At 41.5% G+C, this 21,367-nt stretch overlaps 1 protein-coding gene across 11 annotated transcripts in view; it reads left to right on the forward strand.

Annotated features, from left to right (window-relative positions):
• Window positions 1-21,367, forward strand: part of KIAA1217 (KIAA1217 ortholog) — a 372,331-nt gene that overhangs the window by 266,206 nt on the left and 84,758 nt on the right. For all 11 annotated transcript variants that reach the window (XM_049799191.1, XM_049799185.1, XM_049799195.1 and 8 more), the window contains one exon: window positions 4,094-4,289. In XM_049799191.1, coding sequence (XP_049655148.1) covers window positions 4,094-4,289 — 196 coding nt within the window. The remainder of the gene's footprint in view (window positions 1-4,093; window positions 4,290-21,367) is intronic.

Consider the following 21,367-nt stretch of genomic DNA (forward strand, 5'->3'; position numbering starts at 1 on the left):
GGCACAGGGGAAAAGAGAGAGACCCACTGCCTAGTTCTGAACCTTCTGTTTTCTGGCAACAACCCCAGAGGTGTGGCTTGGAAAGTGCTGGTGTTTCCTTGGCTTTGTGTGCCTGTGTGGAGTATCTGCTTACAGATGTTTTACTTTTGGATAGTGCTACTCCGTAGTGGGCATGTCTTGAGTTTTCTTCTCTGTTAGGTATTATGGATTTTGCCCTTTGCTAGCAGATACATTAAAAAGGCAGCCACCCAGGCACAGTGATGTCCCCATTCATTGCTTTCCCTGGATTTATGCAACAGGCAGCTACAGTGCCTTCTGGACTCTCATAGCAGCAGTCTACACTGTGACTCTAGTTGGGTCCTGAAACATGGGCTATATGGTGAACATTTATTTTCACCTGCATGCCAGTTCCTGAAAAGCACTTAAAGGGACACTTCCTGAAATACTATTTTAAGCTTTTGAACAGTTTTTACATACGTTAGTGAACATTCTGTGGAAAAAAAAAAATACACGGTATTACTTACTAAGTATTTCTTTGCCATCTGTCTTATATATCTTATTTGATGTTGGAATCAACAGACTGAATAATTATTACAGGGGTTGGATAATGCTGAAGGTTTCTGCCCTGCTTTCTTCAACCATCTTTACAAGTCCTTGTAGGTTATGGCTCCATAAATGTTGCTTATCCTCTCCCCACTTCATGGGTTGGTTTTCCTAAGAAGTGCTGCCTGGGAATCAACTTGATTATTAAGTAATGTCAAGCCTAGTGCTCGTTGCCAATAATAAAAATGCTTTCCTATCAAGTATGCACTCATATCTCTCAGCTTTTGAATAGCCACTGTTGTTGCTGTGTTTGAGGATTTTTTTATAATCTGTTTAAAATTCAGAATTGCTCCTGAAATGCAATGTTTACACGAGTTGAGCATGACAAATAGCTTGAAGCCTTTCATAAACAGTATGTGTATATATGGTGGATCTCATTAATAGCTTGCATTGGTTTTACATTTGTATTACTCCACTTGCTAGAGTGGAACTACTATGGATTTGCAGTGGTGTATGTTAAGAGGAGAACTGGGCTTCATGTCTGAGCAGAATCCGTGATGTGCCTCTGCCTTGCTTCAGAAGGCTCAAGTATGCCTCTTGGGGCTGCAGTATTTAAGGTGAGGAATGAGGGCTGCCAAAAGAAGTCTTTTTTAGTGTGCTGGGTTGACCTTGGCTAGATACCAGGTGCCCGCCAAGCTGCTCTATCACTCCCCTCCTCAGCAGGACAGCGAGAGGAGAAAATAAGATGGAAAAAAACCCCTCGTGGGTCAAGATAAAGGCAGTTTAATAAAGCAAAAGCAAAGGCTGCGTGTGGAAGCAAAGGGAAACAAAAGCTATATTCTCTACTTCCCATCAACAGGCAATGTCCAGCCACTTCCCGGGAAGTAGTGCTTTAGTACGCCTAGCAGTTGCTCCAGAAGAAAAACATCATAGTAACGAATGTTCCTCTTCCTCCTCCTTTCTCTTAGCTTTTGTTGCTGCACAGATGTCCGATGGTATGGAATATCTGTTTGGTCAGTTTGGGTCAACCGTCCCAGCTATGTCCCCTCCCAAGATCTTGCCCGCCCGCAGCGTGAGGGGGGGAATGTTGGAGAGACAGCCTTGATGCTGTGCCAGCACTGCTCAGCAGTAGCCAAAACACTGGTGTGTTACCAACACCTTTCTAGCTACCAGTACAGAGCACGCACTAAAAGGTCTGCTGTGAGGAAAATTAACTCCATCTCAGCCAGACCCAATACATTTAGTCACAGTAATGATGGCATTACCATCCAGGGGGATCTGAGTTGCTGTATGTTAAGTTCTAACAAATTGCCCCAGCGACAACAGAACACAAGAAACACAACATGGCTGAGGTTGGCTCCATCTGCGCATTGACAGGACGTGATGGGCAACTGCACAGCTAAAGCTGTGCCTGTTACTTCTGGGAATGAAGTATCACCTTACTGCTTAAATATGCACCTGTTCACATGTGTCAATAAACTATATACATGCAACTGCCTGTCTCACATGAAATCCGGGGATTCAAATGAAAGAGAAACAAAAAAAAGCAAAAGCAAAGCAAAATAAGCTTGATTCATATTAGCAGAATATTTTTTTCTTAAAGAAACAAAAGCAAGCCCCTTTCCAACAAACTGAAGTTAAGGACCTTTCAGAGTTTGATTTTGTTGCTTATTTTTGCATCATGTTTTATTTTTAGTTATGGTTTTCTAGAAAGTGAGAATTATTTGCCTTCTAGCTCCCTATTAATGGATACATACAGATAAGTTATTAATCAGTACAAGGAACTACAAAGCTGTAATGACTTGTCTTGGTAGTACTTCTGTAATATGCCTGTATAAATAAAATACTTTAGCAGTGATGGTTCCCAAGCCATTTTGGAAAGTTGAATGAAGAAGTACTGACTAATCAATTTTTTTCCCTGTGTTTGCAGGTCACTTGTCACCTCTCTAAGTTTTCAGGCACAAGTCCCTATATTGACAACCTGCAGACTAGTGCTGACCGTGTCAGAGGCACTTCAAAGCATACTTTAGTTTGCTGAGAACAAATGTTGTTAGCTTTAAGTCCTGTAAAAATTCAATGCTCTTGAACAATTTCACCATGGGACATTGGATAATACCCAATATTTTAATATTAGCATTTTGAAAGTGAAAAGTTCTGGAGAGTTTAGCTTTCTTGTGAGGTATTTCTAATTTACTGTAGGTTGTGAGCAACTGCACAACTTGGCAACAACAGGCCTTTATACTCAGCTAATGAAAATCTGATAAATGTTAAAGTTCTTCATACATCCAAGGTCACATAAGGAATATTATGTGATGCATGCTATTGCTGAAATGAGCTCACCTCATTTCACTTGAAAAACCACTGAAGGACCCAGATGTCAGCAAGATAAGTCATCTTGGCTTTCCAGAAAGAAGCAAAATCTTTTCTGGATCTTGACAGCATCTTCAAACCTAGAGTTGAAGTTGGTTTTAATACAGAGGATTTTTAACGTACTAGTATCTGACCTTAAATGATAGGGAAGAGGAAAGCACATATGTTTTATGACATCTTGTGCCTGGTGCTGATTATAGGCCTTTATAAAGTTCATATTTACATACTGGATTTGGGACAGAGTAAGCTTGCTTTGCTTTGAATTTCTTCTTGTACGGTGTCTGTTCCAGTTTGTTGCGATACAGAGTTTGCATGAGAGACTGGAAAAAATTATTCTTCCAAAGTAATAGTAACATGTAGTTGAGGAAGTTTCACTAAACAGTATTGCGTATACTTCTTAAAGCAACCCCTCTTTGTAGAAAGCACTTACAATGTCACTTATAGTTAGCAAAAAAATGTTCAGGACATTGCATCCCCTACTGAGTGTGTTTTTATTAGGCAGATCTTACAATGAAGAGTCAATAGAAGCGCATAAATAAAACCATTTCTCTCCCCTCCTGAGGGAGTTGGCTTTTTCCAGATACAGTGTTTAGCTATTTACAAGTATGATTGCCTAGTAAAAATCATAGTTTATTTGGTTAGTTAATGAAGACATTTCTGATTTATGCTGATGCAACAAAAAGTAAAATAATTGTGATTTCAGCCAGAAATGTTGGATGGCTATTTTGGCTTTGCTGCATGACCTGTACCTTTCGTAAATGGCACAGCAGAATATACTGAGATTGATAGCTTACAACTACATCACAGTATTCTTTTCAGAGGATTTTTCTTAGTGGACTTTTCAACCTTAGAGTGTATATGTGTGTGTGTGTGCCTGTGTGTGGACATGCCTATGCTATAGTGGTTGTTTGAGCAGCAAGGAATGGCATTACCATACATCTCCTCACACATGTCTTATCCTCAGGGCCTTGTTAGCAACAAAATTTGCAATGTGGATGTACAACCATAAAAACTGTAGCAGAATACCCAAGGACACTGTTTTCCTAAATAACCTACACAGAAGTGACCTTCAGCATACCAGTATTTGAAGAAGTTTGGACTTCTTCCTTCTTCTCTTTGTTTTTTTTTCCCCTCCATATTCCAGTTTCAGTAGACCAATAACAAATACTCTGTTTTGCAGACAAGAAGCCCAAAGCTGTCCCAGAGCCCACAGCCCAATTTGGGTGACCAGACAGAACACCTCTCTGAAGCATCTGCCGATTCCTTAGAGGCCATGTCCGAAGGTGATTCTCCAACCCCCTTTTCGAGGGGCAGCCGCACACGGGCAAGTCTTCCCGTGGTGCGGTCGGCAAACCAAACGAAGGAAAGATCACTGGGTAAGACCCTACTTCAGTGCTTCTCCTCTCTGCTCTTAGCCTGTGTTTTCCATTTGTGCATTTAAAACAGCTTTTAAATAGTTTGGAGTTAAAAAAGTAAAGACTTTGGTAGCACACTGGTTTTAACGTCAGGTTGTTCTTTGGAAATGTGCTCAGTACGGGGTAATAAGTAGCTTGGGGGAGCGGTGAAATTATTTTGATAAGATCTGAAATTGTCCTGAGAACATGGTAGGCAAGCAGAAAGACACAGACCCTGACGTGAAAAGCTGATCGATGGTTAAAACCCAATATTGCAAATACTTTTTGCCAAGCCTGCACACGTATGTGGCAGTGAACTTACTACAAGATTGCACCCTCATTTTCAGACAGGAAACAGGCTTTTTCACTTCATCATCTCTTCAAAGCCAGACCTAGTTGGAAGAAACCTAGAGATATTATGGCCTGACAGATCCAGGTCTTAATGAAAAGGTTTGGTATTTGCATGGCGGTAGCTTTCCAGGCAGAGGATTTGAACGGATATGCTGACGGAGATGCCCTTTACTTCGGGGCAGTGCCCTTCCATCTGTGCAGTGACACGGGTGATATGTCAGCACAGGTGGACGGCTCTGCTTCCCGCGTTCTTCCCATATCTCAGGGTTGAATTAAGCCCAGCTGTGAACCAGAGCTCCTTTTATGATGGTGGATTTTGTCCCGGAGACTCTGCTCTCAGCTGATGGATGGTAAAGGCTGTTTTTTTGAGGAAAAACACCAGAGGGCACTTAAACTGCTGTGAGAAGGCAGCGTAACTTGCATGTGGATTGCTGAAGAAGGCAGGTTTTGCTCAGAGGTAATAAACTGAAATGCTGCTTTCCTGTAGACTCATCTCCCAACATACAGAGTGACATAAACCGAAGGCTGGGCTGTAAATCATACCATGCTTGTAACCTTGTCACGGTGTTTTACTCATTCCTCAACAATCTCAGACAGTTTCTCTCAAGAGTATTATGATATCTGACAAACACAACAAATGAGAAGAAAACAGAGCCTAAAGGGGTCCCTGCTGCCCCCGGAGCTGGCAAGTGCAGAGCAGTGGGACTGCGGACAAGGGGCTCACCCCTGCCCGTTGTCAGCTCACGGAGTAGCACTGCTGACGTCCCAAAGCCTGTTGGGCCACCAATATGTCAGGCTCTTTGGGGAGAAATTTTGAAGACTCCAAGCTGGACAAGACTGTTTGGTTTAGAGGTGTTGTTAAGAGCAAGTGTGTAGCACATGTGTGTTTACATGCAGGGGATTCATCTCTGCCTATATGTCTCTGCTGGCTAGGGTGTCCTCAGAATGGCTTGCTTCACCCTGAGATTTTCTGGAAAACATGTATTTGCTTCAATGTGATGTCAAGTGGATCGGGCCTTTGCAGGTCCCTGTGCAACTTGCAGTCCAGCCTCACCGCATGGGTTTCGGCTGGCATTCAGCAATTATCCCAGTACACGTAGGGTATCTCAGCTCTGAACTTCTGTTTTGGATGTGAGCTGAGAATTGATAAACAGCTTTTGGAAAGCTTTTTGTTGGCATCAAAGGGAGGGACCTGCTATGCACCACTGCTTTGCAGTGTTTTCTTCCCCAAAAGCTGTCCTTGAAACAGCTTTCTCATTGTTAGTGTGTACATCTGAAAAGAATACAACAGCCCTGTTTCTGGAAAAGACTTAAGTGCTCAATACCACGAATAAACCTGGTGATAGGAACATAGGAAGGGCCACAACGGATTAGACCAAGAGTCTACCTGACCCCTTATTTTGCCTCCAAGAGGGACCATAGGCAGCTAGTCTAAGCAAAAGTCTAGGCAAAAGTAAGAACAGGGTAAGTATGTTGTCCCTATGATCATTCCTCCGAGTACTCTGCCAGCCTCAAGCTATCTTCAGCTTAGGGATTTCCTGGTTATGGTTTCTGTCTGTATAATAACCCTCAAGAGATGTCTCCTCCAGGTATTTGTTCAGTCTCCCTTTGAACCCATGTAAATTTTTCACATCCGCAACAGTGCAGCTGTGACTTTGGCAGCAAGTTCCTGTTGGTCTACTGCCCAGCCATTGCTTTTCTCTTGCTTTGTTTTGTATTTGCTTATCTACTCCAAGTTATGCCCCCTTGTCCTTGTGTTGGAAGTGACAGCAGACATTAGATCCCTATCTGCTCCCCCTGGGCCATATCTGATTTTGTAGGCCTGTCATTTCCCTCAGGTCATCTCTTCTCCAGGCTGAGAAGTGCTGCTGCAATTACTCGTTCCTCATCCAGAAACCGTCCTGAACATTTGATTAGCGTGTTGCCCTTCTTTGCACTTTTTCCAGTTTGACAGCATCTTTGCTGAGATGAGAGGACCAGAAGCTCACTGTTAAGTAGCCCACTCTTAAACCCTTTTTTAAGCATCTGTTGCATGTACTGAAATGTGTTGTCTGGGTTCTACTGGAGGACACAGTCCCATGAATATGTACCATGTTATTTGACGGCCAGGATTTCAGACCCTGCAAGGCACCCTGTCGCAGCCTGTCTTTCATATACTGGGATACTGCCTTATCCCAGCGTGATCAGACAAAATGCGGGGGGCGGGGGGGGGGGGGAGGAAACAATGTAATATGAAGCATTTCGGCTGAGAGTTTTTAGATTTGAAACCGGAGCAAAACAAGCCTTTTCTTTCCTGTATTGCAGGAAGTGTCACAGCTATGTGTGTGGCTTAAGGGACCATCATACCAGCCAAATAGGAGGTAATATTTTGTCACCACCCCACAAGCTGTAATTTTCAGGATGTTCCAGGAACTATTAATAGCAGATAGTTTGTTTTAAAAGATATTCTAAAAATGATTCTAAAATAGTTCAGTTTTAGGTTACTATTCTTCAATGTATTTCTTTTACAATAATGTCCTTTTCAGTGTTTTCTGCCAGGGTTTTCTAACAGCACCATGAGCAATGTTCCGAAATTTTACTTTTGACACTCTTTGCAGACTGTGGCCCTGTTAGGACTGTTTTTACTTCCAGCAGTACAAGGGGAGTGTTTATTTTTAAAAAAACAGGAAACTGTTTATAACTTCAATTTTAAAAGCATCATGAAAATATTTCTGTTCACATGATTTTAAACAAGTTATGTATAATCACATCTCTTTCCATCTCTACTAGTTTTTCAAATTTAATCTAATTTAAATACAAATTATGTTTTGATCCTCAGCCAACATAATTTCAGTGAGGAAAATTACCAACTTTTGTGATTTTTTTATTAATTTTACATTTAATATCTCAATGTCATCGTTTTAAAAACCTGATGTTTCTGTTTGAAATTCTAGTTCTTCTGTAGGTTCCTATTTTACTGACTACATGTGAGTCAGTTTGGTTTTAAACTGTGGTCTGAATTAACATGGAGCCTGAGAAGGAATAGTGGTAATGCATTTTGGCTACTCCAACATCATGGTTTTGTCAGTCAGGACTAATCTAATAGGACATGGTATTCTGACTGATCTAATAGGACATGGTATTCATGTGGAGTCGACCCAGAAAACAGTATTCCAATTGTGGGCCCATTTAAAATTTCAGCCACAGCTTTCGAAACGAAGGTCTTGGCTAAGAGGTCTATCAGAAATCAGCACTTGTCTCATCAATCTGCAGCCTGGAGACAAAGTGAGATATTAAAATAAATTAATTCACTGTGCAAGAGAAAATTAAATGTATTTTAAAATATCTCTTTGAAAGCTGGGAGTTTTTCCAGCGCGATAACTGTGGGAAAAAATTATCTAGCAAAACTGTCAGAGCGAGAATCAGCTGAAATCTGGAAAGTGCTCAAAAGCTTTCAACAAACTTCACTTGCAATTTGCCTGGAGGAAGCAGAACCTGACAAGCGCCCAACGAGGTTACGCCAGCAGCCAGCCTGTGCCCGTGCTGCAGCTCACTGCTGTCGCTGCTCTGGTACCTCCGCAACAAAATGAAGACTGACAAGTATTTTCACTTGTAGTCTCTCAGGAGGCACCTCTGCACAAACGATGGGCCTGAGCCTTTGTAAGGGCAGGTGCCAGCTTCCTCTGCGATGACCGAGCGGTTGGGGCAGTTGATGCGATCGGTCGCAGCCCCGAAGGGCAGGTCCCGCAGGCTGTACGTGCAGGGTTGGATTAAGGAAGAATATGGTACAAGGAGGGTTTTCCATAAATGCACAAGGATTTGGGCTTGAGAAGTCACCGAGGAGGATGGAACTTTATGGGTCGAGGGTTGCAAGCACCTTCTCGGGGTGTCCCAGCCAGGGTGCCCAGTCACTCCAGTCCAGATGAAGAAGGGCCACAGGACGACCAGGCTCCTTGCCGGTAAACCTGTGCCTAAAATTAGGTGGCATGGAAAGGCCTCTGCAGGAATGTCTGATCCTGCCAACATTTGCATTTTATTTGCCTTTGGGGGGATTACTTACAGGATCCTGTAGAATTACACAAACGCTTAAGGATTGGCATGGGGAGGGTCTGAAACAATCACAGAGTATTCTGAATGTTATTTGTTAGCCCCTCAACCCCAAGTTTAACAGGCACAGATTTTAGTGTTTGATTAATTAGGTTTCTGCCACCTTCCATGGAAATGCTGTTACTGATTATAATAGTAACACCTGGATCTTTTGTAGCATTTCTTGCAGGTGTTTCTCAAAGCCTGTTAAAAGCAAAGTCAGTGCTGTAATTACAGTTTTACACATAGGAAAACTTTTGCAGAGAGAGGGATAGTGACTTGGTTGCTGTCACCCAGCATTAGAAATAACTCTCTATACATGTGTATGCAGTGCACTGTAAGACTTACGCAGAAAAATATAAATGCTAAAGGTAGACTTATATAGTATATTGATGGTAATTAATTGTTATTTACTTTTTATGAGCTAGGAATTAAAATAGGCATGTTAAATCAGGCAGAAGATTTGTGAATGGCCGTAGACTTTTTAAGAGAAGTTTGTGATTTGTTAGCAGTGGCACTGCCCTCTGATTCCCTACAGCATGATTCAAGCCTAATGAAGTCAACAGGATCTTCAGTGTAATTCATGGGAGAGGAGCTCCCTGGGAACTGCATTTTAAGTTAAGGCTGAGTATAGCTTTAATGTGTTCAGTCATCTTAAAGAAATTTTCCCTATCTTGTCTTTTTACAGTGTATGCAAAGCAGCCAACATGCAAAAAGGTCATGCAAATATTTGCTCTCATGGTCAGATACATTAACATGAACTGGCAGGTCTATCGGAAAAACAGCCTGAAACAACTAGTACCAATTATTGAATTGAAACACAGACCCTAGGAAATTATAATATTCAAAGGTAACAGCAGTTTTGCTGTCCAGCTTTTCTAGACTTTATCTTCTTTCACATTTCTTCAAATTATAGCTGAAGTTTTTGGACGTGGAAAGAAAAAAAACGCACACCTTTTACGTGAAATATTTTGCATCAAAAGAGCAAAGGAAGGTAAAGAATCATATTGACATATCATAGTGCTGAGAGTTTTTTCTGTTTCATTTATTGTCCTTACATGGTTTGTGAAATATAGCTATATGGAAGAGTGAAATATGGGCCTTCCCAGGCTAGCACTTGTGCACTCAATTATTGTTTACTTGACAGATTCTTCCTCCTATAAGAGAATGTCTTGTGTGTACCTGGAAAAAAAAAAATGCTTCCAAGAACCAAGATCTTATTTAGTACATACTGTCTCAACGGAAGCACTGCCAATAAAAAGCTGATAAGCAGTATATTTTAGATGCTGTGTCACACTGGAGCTGAATTTTACTCCATTGCAACAGGCTGTATCAGCATGGGTCCAATGGGTTCATTTCAGTGATACTGGGGTAGAAGGTGTGCAGTGTGCTAAATAAAACCATTAGCTATGCAAGTCTGTATCTGTCACTGCTGTTAAATGTTTTTTGAATGCAATCTTTATTATTTATTTGCAGTGCAGTAATACTAAACGACCTCAACTAAAAATGGGACCTCACCGTGTTGGGTAACGTACACAGTGAGAAAATACTCCTATTGCATGACCTTGCAACATGAATAAACCAGAATGAAAAGTGGTGAAGATAAAGGGAGAAGTAGAGTAATTAGGGTCTAAAGTGATAAACTGAATAAAGCTGTGTCAAGGTGGCAGTGGCTTTCCTCTTTACCCCAAATCATGCCTGCACAGAAGGTACAATGTCTTCATCCTGCTCTACCACCACTTTGTACTCTGATGTAGCAGCAGCAGTTTGGGCTTTCAGCATTTGGTGTCTGCTGGAAGAGGGATTTGGCAGCTGGAATAGCTTGTACAGGCCAAACTACCCTTCAGAGCAAAGGTAGAAGGCCAGATGGAGCTGTCCCATGAGTTGTATCTGGCACAGGAGCTATCACTTGGGCAAATTTGATCTAATTTTCACGTTAGGTAAATTTGTAAGTCTACCTCTAATACAGTAAGTCACAAAACCACCAGACCCTTCCATGTGCACATGGGCATGCAAAGAAAAAAGTGTATTGCGATTCCATGCATTGCAAGAAGTGCAAGATTTTGGCCAGAGAAGCATAGTACTAGCCTGTCCCTCAGCACAGCGTATTTAGGATTTGCTGCCAGTGCTGACAGCAAGTCCCTGAATGAGGACAGCTTTTGGATTTAGTCATTGCTGCCAATACTGCTTATATATTTAGGTAGTGATGCTAATGCATAGTTACTACGCTGGGCTTGAGTTCAGGTTTCTGTTCTCAAAGGGATATACTGTCATCTCTGTGGTATCATACAAGGCTGTCTCTTGTTTTTGTTCTCATTCTCTATCTCCCTTCTGCCTTTTTGCCTGTAGAGTAGCCCGATTTAAACAGAATAAGAGGATAATCACTGCATCAGAGGCTTGTTGATAGCCTGCTGATTAGGGTACTCTCTTGGGACAAGAGGGGCAGTGGTCTGAGCAACTCTCAAGATGGGAGCACTTCTGGATAAATTTTTAACTACTCTTTCATAAAAGACAGGCACTTGGTACCATTGCTTCTACCCAATTACCTTCTTTGATGAATAGACCATCTGTGGGTATGAGGGTAGAGCAGTGGATGTTGTTTATCTTTGCTTTAACAAGGCCTTTCACATGGCTCTCATAGCTTTCTTGTAGCCACATGGGGAGATATGGGTAGCCTTCAGAGAGAGTAGGGCTTAATACTTTAAAGTCTAACTGGCAACTGGTTTTCAGCAGTCTTCCCCAGCAGTAAACTCTGGGCCTAGTACTTTTTAACATCAGCAACCTGGCTGTTGGGATGGAATGAACCATCAGCAGGGTCAAGTCTGACACCAAGTTTGGGAGAGCCTTTAATAAGCTGAAGGGACAGCCGGCCACTCACCGAGACCCCAGTGAGCCAGAGGAATGGGCTAGCAGGAATTTCACAAAGCTCCACAGAGGCAAATGCAGTCTTTCAGCAGGGACGGAATAGCCCTGTGCGACAACATAGGCAGGGCTTGGGAGCAGCTTTGCAGAAAGGACTTAGGGTCTGACAACAAGGTGACCATGTCTTAGCAGTATGTCCTTGCAGCAGTGAAAACTGCATAGCTGGCCATAGGAAAAAAATTTAGCCAGCAGATCAAGGAAAGTGATTATTCCCTTCTTCTCAGCATTTGTGAAGTTGCCCATGGAGTATTATGTCCAGTTTTGGCTCCCCAGTACAAAAGAGATAATGATAGACTGGAGTGCACCCAGCAAATGGCCTCTTGATATTCTTCTCCTTAACCATGCTATAACTAAGGTCACAGGTCCAAGATCCTGTTTAATGTAGGCCTTAATGACTTAACAAAAAGTCAAGCTGCTTGTTAGAGCCCATGTAGGTGGATTTCTGGTGTGATGCTGTAACCAGCTGTGCTTTTACATGCTTATGGCTCAACCCCTAAACTTGCTGCTGACGGTAGTGAGCTCTTTAGAAATGAAATAACAGCAGAAGTATTGAGAATTTCTAAGTAAATATAGAAAATGTGGTAGATGGAGCAAGACTACAAAGTTATGCATGGCTTACGTGTCTTTAATGCTCCATGGCTATGGAGTATTAAAATGGTCACATTCTGCCCTTGGAACGCATCACTTCTACATGGTTTAGTACTAAAACCAGGGTTTGTAAAAATAGTCACCAGTTAAGTAATGTGTGTTTGATACAGCTGATTTACATAGGAAGGAAATACAACTGGGTAAGATCGATCTCTCTCTGTGTTTATTCAAGAGGAAGAACATGTATTCCAAGAAATTTAATTGAAGTTTTCTTGTCTTTTTGCTATTGCCCCTTTAAAAGTTACTAACAAAAATGCCCCTGTGTAAAATACTTGCTTACAGTGTCCATAAATGCCTAACACGTCTACGTAGTCTTTGGCAGACACATCCTCTGAAATTGTACTAGTCAGCGTGGTATCTTTGGCTGGGAGACAGCCGGCCGTGGCTTACTGGCTTCTTCAGAGGTCAGGGGCTCAGCTTCTGGTGGGCCAAAGCAGCGCAGCTGCAAGACCCTGCGTAGGCACGTTCTGTGCCTGTTCCTGAGTAGTTCTCTGATTTTACTATGCTAAATCGGTGAATGTGAACTGGAGTAAATGCAGCATGGCAGAGGCTTTGGGCCCTCTGAAAAATAGCTCTGGTACACATGAAATTTCTACTTCACCTTACTGAGTTGTTCAGTTGTCATTTTTTTATACTTTGTCATTAAGTATTATAGGATTTTTGTATTCTTTCAAGTTTACTGGCATTGTTTTGTTGGTTAGGGATATGAAAAAGTCATCTTGCTGGTCAGTTGGGCTATTCTGGCAAGACCAAGGCTATAGATGTGATTATTGTCCAAAAGTCATCCTGCCAGAACATTGTTTTCCACTGGGGAACTGGGTTAAACTGAAATGTTCCCTCAGACTCTCTAGATGATGGAAGTAACTGTCTACACTTGATGGACTTGCTGACATAGGTATATGGACAAAGTTGTCTTTTGGCAATAGGCCATTTCACAGGTTTTATCTGCAATCAGATAGGACAAACACCAGTTTTTCTTTAGGTAAAAAACAGTTGTCCATTTTCTTTTTCTGGTTTTTGTTTTTTTTTCTTCTTAGCCAGCTAAGTGTATCCGTTTGTAGAAAAGTGCTAGTATTTGAGTGACAGTTAAAGCTTTTTATTTCTCATAACACTTTGGTATAAATTTTATGTAACTACTGAATTTTCCATGTGTTTTTTCATTACATAACAAATTCATGGCAGAATTACAGCAAGTCACTGTATACAGCAGAAAAGGATGAAATAGCAGTAAGAATTACTACTGGACTAAATTAAGCAGTTCCTGTTTTCACTGAAACTGTTATCAAACAACTTAATACCTTGAACAAAACTCTTCAGGCTATTCTGGAAAAAAATATATAAAATAAGTAATTGTTTTTATTTCATTAAAAGATCTATGTTTTGATTCTCTTAGTACTTGAAGACAGCTAAGGATACTTACAGACTTTTTCTGAATCTGGAGGACAGGGATTAGCTAATGGCAGCTAGTACGAGAGCTTCAGGCTGGAAATACAAGGATCATGGCAATGATAGGCTAGTTGAAACTGTGTGTGGTAAAATAGGAGAGTCAAGTCTTGAGGGTGTGGAAAGTGAGAACTGCATATTGAGGAATTTCTTCCACACTGCAAGAGCTGTTACTGTAATAAACTTCTTTCTACATAACTTTTGCAGAATTTGGTGGTAAGGACACCAACTATGTGTTATCTCTGTTTATCTGATAGCCAGGGGTGGGGAGGGGAGGGCAGGTGGAGCAGAGAACAATATGGGCCTATGCCACCTTTACAGTCTTATTTATTACAATTTTGTCAAATAAAAATCAAAGAAAAATTGGAGGTATCTTGGCATTTTGATTTTAAAAAAAAATAAATTGTAAATTGGATTTTGAGGAAATGCTTGGCTGTTTTTACTGTGATACCCTCTGGATTGTCCTGAAGTGTCCCAACAAAAATAGCTATCATCAAGATTTTAGAAGTTATACTTAGTTTTTAAAACTGACACAAGTCTCAACTAATGATTCAACATAAATATGAGGAGGAAACAAGGGAGCATTTCCTTACTTTTGCTTGGCATTTACTTCTGACTTCAGTGTGAGGGAAAGTGCGGAGCCAGTGACTCAATGGACATGTGGTGGAAGATCAAGCTAAACCAGCATGCAAAGACAAAGATTGTCCATCATCTCAAAAAGATACTGTTAACTGGTGGTTAGGTAAAGAGTGAAACAAATCTAATAACTTTACCAACCTCTGACTCAACATTTCGTTACTTAATTTACTTTACAAAACATACCTCAGCTTGATTTCTGGCAGTTCTCACTGCTTTTCCTCGCCAGGTACTCTATATTTCTTCACCTTAAGATACAGCTTTCTTTGCTAGTTTGTCTAATTTTCCATTCCTTTTATATGCTGTACTGATTCCTAAGATACTTTTTTGATGTTATTATTCACCCAACAAGGTCTGAAGGCCTCTTGTGTGTATTTTCTCCATGTTTTAGTTATACCTAGCTTTGCACCTTTGATTTAAAGAAATTCCAGACCTCCCAATGCATCCAGGTTTTGATTGCTCTAGTCCAACCAGCTTTACTAATTACTTGAAATTTTCAAATTGGACATGAAGTTTCCAGAGGATACATAGAGTGGCTAGGTCAGAAGAGAGTAGCAGTGCTTTGTTCACACCAGTGATTTCTGGTTCTGTGAGAAGGTTTCAATGCTCCAGCACCCAAGTATCCAACATCAGCCAAATACCGATACTGTCATCAGTTAACACTTCTTTTCAGACGGGAGCTCATGGATGTTGCCAAATGTCAGTAAGATTTTTCAGTCCAGACATTTGCAAGATGTCTTGCCTTCACAGAGAATGTCCTGTAGCTTCACAGGAAAGAAACTCATGAACTCCAATTTAAGCTTTGTCTGTATTTTATTTCATAACACTGAGGAGTTAGTTAACTCTTCTGGGAGTTCTCACTGCTTTTCCTCACTGGAAGTTATTTAACTCCTCTGCCTCAGTTTTCTCTTCTTCATTATGAGAAGAGAATTATGAGAGGATTATGTGAGTACCAGTATTTTGCCACTTAAAATCCACTGTGTGTGAGAATTAACTGATATTTGTAAAGGGCGCAGAAGATGACTCAGTCATGTTTGTTAACTTATTCTTGATTTATCAGGTATTTAACTTTTCTTTGCTGTTGTATGTTTCATGTTTTTCTCTCTTAAATAACCCATTTGTAAGGATAATTCCTGTTCTGTAAAGAAAGTGAGTTGTGATTAAGGCCCTTCTAAGCGTCTAAGCTGCCCAGCGCTGAGACCACTGTTAGCAACGTAACCGTGATAACATGGTGCTTAGTCAGGGTTAGGTCAGCACCGTGTATTAGATGGAGGTGCTGAGAGATGTGAGCTGGGTGGTGTCATGCTGCCTGCATAATATTAGCTTTTGCCATAAGGAGTAAACCTTTACCAGTTGTAACTAAGGAGTTATGCTCTTACCAGTACGGGTACACTGCTGAGCCGTTTTGCTTATGCAGCTTCTTGCTCTAAAGCCAGCCTAGACCCCGTGAGTTCAGGTACGGTTCACCCTTACACCGTGTGGGCACGTCCTCGGCTGTCAAGTGGGTTTTACTGCCCAGCAGCGGTATCTGAGCTGAGCATCTTGCCGAGCGTCTGGTGCGTCTGTGTGAGCTGCAGCCGCAGCATGGGCAGTTCTGAAAGCTGGGCTAGCCGGACTAAAGGTGCAGGATGGCTGCTCCAGGCTCCCTCTAAACCCAGCGCTGATGGATTCAGCTTGTGTGAGAGGCACTGCCTATATAAATCGGGTTAACAGTGCATCTCTCATTGCACTGTGTTGCGTTTCATGTAGACCATCCCTGAGAGAAACGATGAAATATTTTGCAAGTCCTTCTGTCACTGACTTGGTAAAGGGGGAGCAGAAAGTCTTTCATTTTTGAAAGAGCTCTGTATGCAGGGCAGGGAAGGGTGGTCATGTGGTGTGTTCGCATGATCATCATCAGGTCTGGGTTTTATGCTTGTAAACTTTTCTCTGAACATGTCCTTTCACCTCTCGGGTGTTTAATTTCCCCTACTATAAAACATACCTTTCTGTTGACAGGAATGTTGTGAAGCAATTTGTAAAGAGGTTTAAGTTTCTGAGCCCTGGCTTACATGTAAATGTTTTCTCCTATGGCTTATGTTTAATGTCATGGCCTGTTGCCCATAGGGTGAAGAATGATCAGAAATTCCAGAGGTATTTCTGAAACTAAGTTATACCAGCATGATGAAGGGGAAAGCTTAACATCCCAGTTTGCCTTGTAGCTGTAGGAAAGCCCAGGGCTGGCAGCATCTAGAAGTGGTAGCCACAGTGTTGTCCGACTTGCACTTTCAAAACGGTTGCATGGTGTAGTTTCCTCAGTCACACTGATCTTCATACCTGTTTTCCTGGAGTAGCAGGGCATTTCGCAGTCCTGTTTGTTTTATGTTTTATAAAACTTGGCACAATCTTCATGTTTCAGGTAAATCCATTGTAAAAGAGAAGCATAAGTGCAAGAGGGACTCCAGGGTACATGGAGACATTAACATCTGTTGTGTTTAACTTTCTTTCCAGCAGCTTTGCTGGCATATGTGCTGTGCCCTAACAAAAGTCATGCCTGAGTTATATTCTATTTCTTCTTCCTTTAATTCTCCATGGGATTAATTTTTTAGCTGAAGGTAAAACAAACCTCAGAGCTCCAGCAGCTTCCATGAAGTTGGGCCGGTGTGTATTGCTGATGTTCAGAGTTTCAGCTGGGCAATGTGTGGAAGAAAAATAATGTCAATGACCTAAAATAATGGATTTTGAGTCTCTTTATTCTGTCATGCTGAAACAGGATTTTTAGAAGTGAGCGGTTACTTTTTGTCAAATAGGAAATGCCCTAAAGCGTTGCTATATCATGATACGGATCAGACAACTCAAGAGGAAAGACAGTAGGTTTTTTTTAAGGCCTTGTGATTTAAGGGAGAGTAAGGAAAAAAGAATTTATTGTGCCTTTGAAAATGTCTTTTCCCTTTACAGTGAGATGGTGGCCAAAACATTTCTCTGAGTTGTATGTTAAAGCTTTTAAGGCATGATCTTTTTGGATAACATGCATATTTGCTTTGAAAATCCAAGACCCAAAGACAACTTTAATTTTGTTTTGGATCAATATTTTGTGGGAGTATTAGAAGACAGGCGGAGTCAAGAGAGTTCTGAAATGATTTAGACTTGTATATAAGGAAGATTTTTCAACTTTACCATTTCTTTTGTGTTAATCATTTCGGTAGCTCAATATTCAGCATGTTTTTAGTGGCCTGAAATGCAAAACGAGCATTTTCTGCATTCTGCACTAACTTTTAAAGTGGGCAAAAAAGAGATTCAAACATAACTGCAAAGCTGATACACAAAGTCTGTATTTTTAGCCAAAAAAATCTTTTTTTTGCCACTTAATCCAAGAAAGTTTAAAATGCCAAAATATAGAAGGTTCCTTATGTTCTTCCTCAGAACTGAAAGCTATCATCAAAACTGAATACGTTTTTGTACATCTTGGAACAGTGAAATAAATGCAATCATTAAAAGCATGTGTACTAAAATTCTAAATAACGTTTAGCTGCATAGAATATTTGAATGAGCACTAAAAAGCCAATATTACCTAGAAGAACATAAAGAAATAAATGATGTCGCAAATTAAAATGAAAAATAAAAAAAAGGAAAAATAGTTTAATAACTGTCTAAATATTTGCATTAAAAATAAAATTTTTAGGAAAATTCTCCTCAATCTTTGAAAGAAAACCTAGTTACTTTTCAATCTGAAACATTTTTTTCTAGCCAAAGGAAAATGGAAGTTTGTAGTAGGATTCATAAAGGGTCTGATTACAATCTTAATGAAAGAAAAAGTATCAGCTCTTGATAATAGTAGGAAAATTATGTTAACAGCTCCATAAAGGCAGCCTAATATTAAGTAATGGTTAGGTAATGTTGAGCAGTCTGTTTAGTATTCAGAAAAGTTAACATCTTCCTTCCCTAAGTGCAAGCACAATTATCTCCCCACTGATTGTAGGAACATCTGACTGTGTATGTGTTCATTCCTCTATAACGATTATGGACAACATAGGGACAAAAGTGCTAAAGACTAAGGGGAAAGAGAGCTCATCATAGATAAAAATGCCTTCTCTTCCTTTCATTAAATGCCTTTGTATTCTAGAACCTTAGCTTTTCCCATTGCTTTTGCTCAGTGTTTGTATCTCAGCACCATAAACTGCCCATCCTGTTGCTGATGACTTTCAAGTGAGAATCACTGAGTTACCATCTAAGTTTTGTGATTTGCTGAAATTTAATGATGACTGGTGGTAACTGCATTGAGGACTTTGTGTTCCCAATCCTCCTGTTTGTATTGGCCATGGGAGAATAACATACAGTGCATCTACACTGCAATTACTATGGTGAATTCAGTTTGTGTAAAATACTCTGCCTAGGTTTAGCCTGCCTGTGTTGGTTATTGGTAGATGCAAAGGCATGGCAGCACAGAATCTGCTCAGGCCCCAAAGTCTGCCTGAAAATGTAATAAAGATTTCAGCAGTTAGTTCAGCTGTCCTTCTACCATTGTGTCACTAGCAACATCCAAACTGGGTGATGTAAAACTGCCTTAATTGTTTATCTACATGAGCTGCAGTGAATTCAGTGTAGATGTGTCTGTAATCACGGATTCTTGAGCAGATCTGGTATTGTTTTCCTTTTCCAAATAGTTTCCAATGGCTAGATAGCTTTTGAGCCACTTACAAAGGATTTAGCTGTGGCAGTACCTCTCAGACAGCTGGTGGAAATACAAACTTCAGTAGTAATTTTACTGTCTCTACATTTTTCCTCCTCCATCTCATTCTGGGCTGCTAAATGTCTGCAAAGTGGATGCACCAATATACCCTGGGGGCTCCTGAGCTGGAAAGCAGCTTGGCAGAAAAGGATCTTGGGATCCTGGTGGACACCAAGCTGAACGTGAGCCAGCAAGGTGCCCTTGTGGCAAAGAAGGCCAACGGTATCTTGGGCTGCATTAGACAAAGTATTGCCAGCAGGTCGAGGGAGGTGATCCTTCCCCTCTACTCAGCGCTGGTGAGGCCACACCTGGAGTGCTGTGTCCAGTTCTGGGCTCCTTGGTACCAAGGGAGAAATGGACATACCGGAGAGAGTCCAACGAAAGGCCACAAGGATGATTAACTCGGTTGGAGCATCTCTGCTATGAGGAAAGGCTGAGAGAGCTGTGACTGTTCATCCTAGGGAAGAGAAGGCTCAAGAGGAGGGATCTCAGCAATGTATAAAAACTACCTGAAGGGAGGGTGCGAAGAAGACAGAGCCAGGCTCTTTTCAGTGATGCCCAGTGACAGGACCAGAGGCAATGGGCACCAACTGAAACATGCGAGGTTCCCTCCGAACATCAGGAAACACTTCTTCACTGTGAGGGTGATCAAGCACTGGCACAGGTTTGCCAGGGAGGTTGTGGAGTCTCCCTCCTTGGAGATACTCAAAAGTTGTCTGGACACCATCCTGGGCAAAGTGGCTGTAGATGTCCCTGCTTGAGTGGGGAGGTTGGACCAGATGACTTCCAGAGGTGCCTTCCAACCTCAACCATTCTGTGATTCTGTGATCTGCCATTTTATTGTGGTTTTACACCACTGCAGAAGCTATACCTGCTCCATCTCTTACAAATAGCAAGAGAGTAAAGGTGTTTCTTCCTGGCACAATGCAGTGTTGTACAGACACCTGAGATGGCTCAGAAAGAGCACAGTGTGCTTTCAGTGATCCGTGCTCAGGCAGGACATCCGTGCCTTGAGTATGGATTGGATACGTACGCTCAGCTGGGCTTACCAGTTCCCGTTTCCTCTGTATCCAAAGTAGTTCAGCTGAGCATTTGCCTCTGTACCTGCTCCCTAGTGCTGTGGATCCCAGGAAGTTTCTTAGTCTGGTTGCAGTCCTGTGCAGCCTTTTTCCTGCTGTGCAGGTCCGAATAAGCCTTCCCACACCGGAGATGCTTATGAGAGAACCTTTTGGTGGTCTTTAGGAGCCAGGCCCAGCATGGTCAGAGCTAATGAACCCCAGTGTGATTTCTGCTGTTGATTGAGACGGCTCTTCTTAGTGCTTCAGTCCTTGGAGGGCTTTGTAGCTTGGGATGGCATAGGACTGGGCTGCAGCAAAGCTAAGTCACACTTGTGCAGTACTGGCCAGTGGAGTTAACGCACTCGCTGGTTATGGGGGAGTCAGCACAGCCCTGGCAGGGGCAACACAGGCATTGTGGAAAAGGTATTTAGTATCCCTTCACTGAGTCCCTGCTCTGTGTTATCCATGTTTTTTCCATTATTGAGCATCTTACAGCCGCCTCCCATTCCCTGAGAGTAGAGAGTTAGCTATATCAGAATGGTGTTCTTCTTGTCCTGAGTGAATAAGAATGTCTGTATTTTGCAATTCAGCATCTAAGATTACTCATGTTTCTCCCTGAGTGCTGAAGATGACTATTAACAGTGCTGTGAAACTGAAAGGATCCAAAATTGCTCCTGTTTTTTTGTGAGACCCCAGTTTTACTCCTGCTAGGTGTTTCACCTGGAGCTTTATACTATATAATGCCAGCAAATTGAATTGTGAATATAAAATTCCTAGTGCTAAAATGGAAATTTGTTTTTGGCAGGGTTTGTTGGTTAACTATGAAGCTAAAATACAAAATTTATGTTTAAGATAAACTGCATCCTCAATTGCTTGAAAAATAAAGAGTACCTTGTGATTTACCAACACCTTCCACTGCAGAGCAGACTTGGTGTGTTTGGGATTTTCCATTAGCCTTCTTAAGGTAAACTTCTGATTTACCTGACTGAAGAACAGTAAAAGGCTTCTCAGCAAAGTGCAGTACTGGGGCAAGCATATTTATCAAGGCACAACTGTATCACTGTTCTACGCTCTGTTCCAATACTGTGTTGAAAAGGAAAACATCGTATGTGCTTTACAAGTAAGGAATGTGAGCTGATTTTTCTCTTCTCATTATGGGCTTGGTCTGTGTTCCACATGGACTTTGAAGCCCAGATCATTACTGTGCACTTAAGAATATGTAACTTGCT

This window comes from Accipiter gentilis, chromosome 4 (assembly GCF_929443795.1).
Source record: "Accipiter gentilis chromosome 4, bAccGen1.1, whole genome shotgun sequence".
Lineage (NCBI taxonomy): Eukaryota > Metazoa > Chordata > Aves > Accipitriformes > Accipitridae > Astur > Astur gentilis.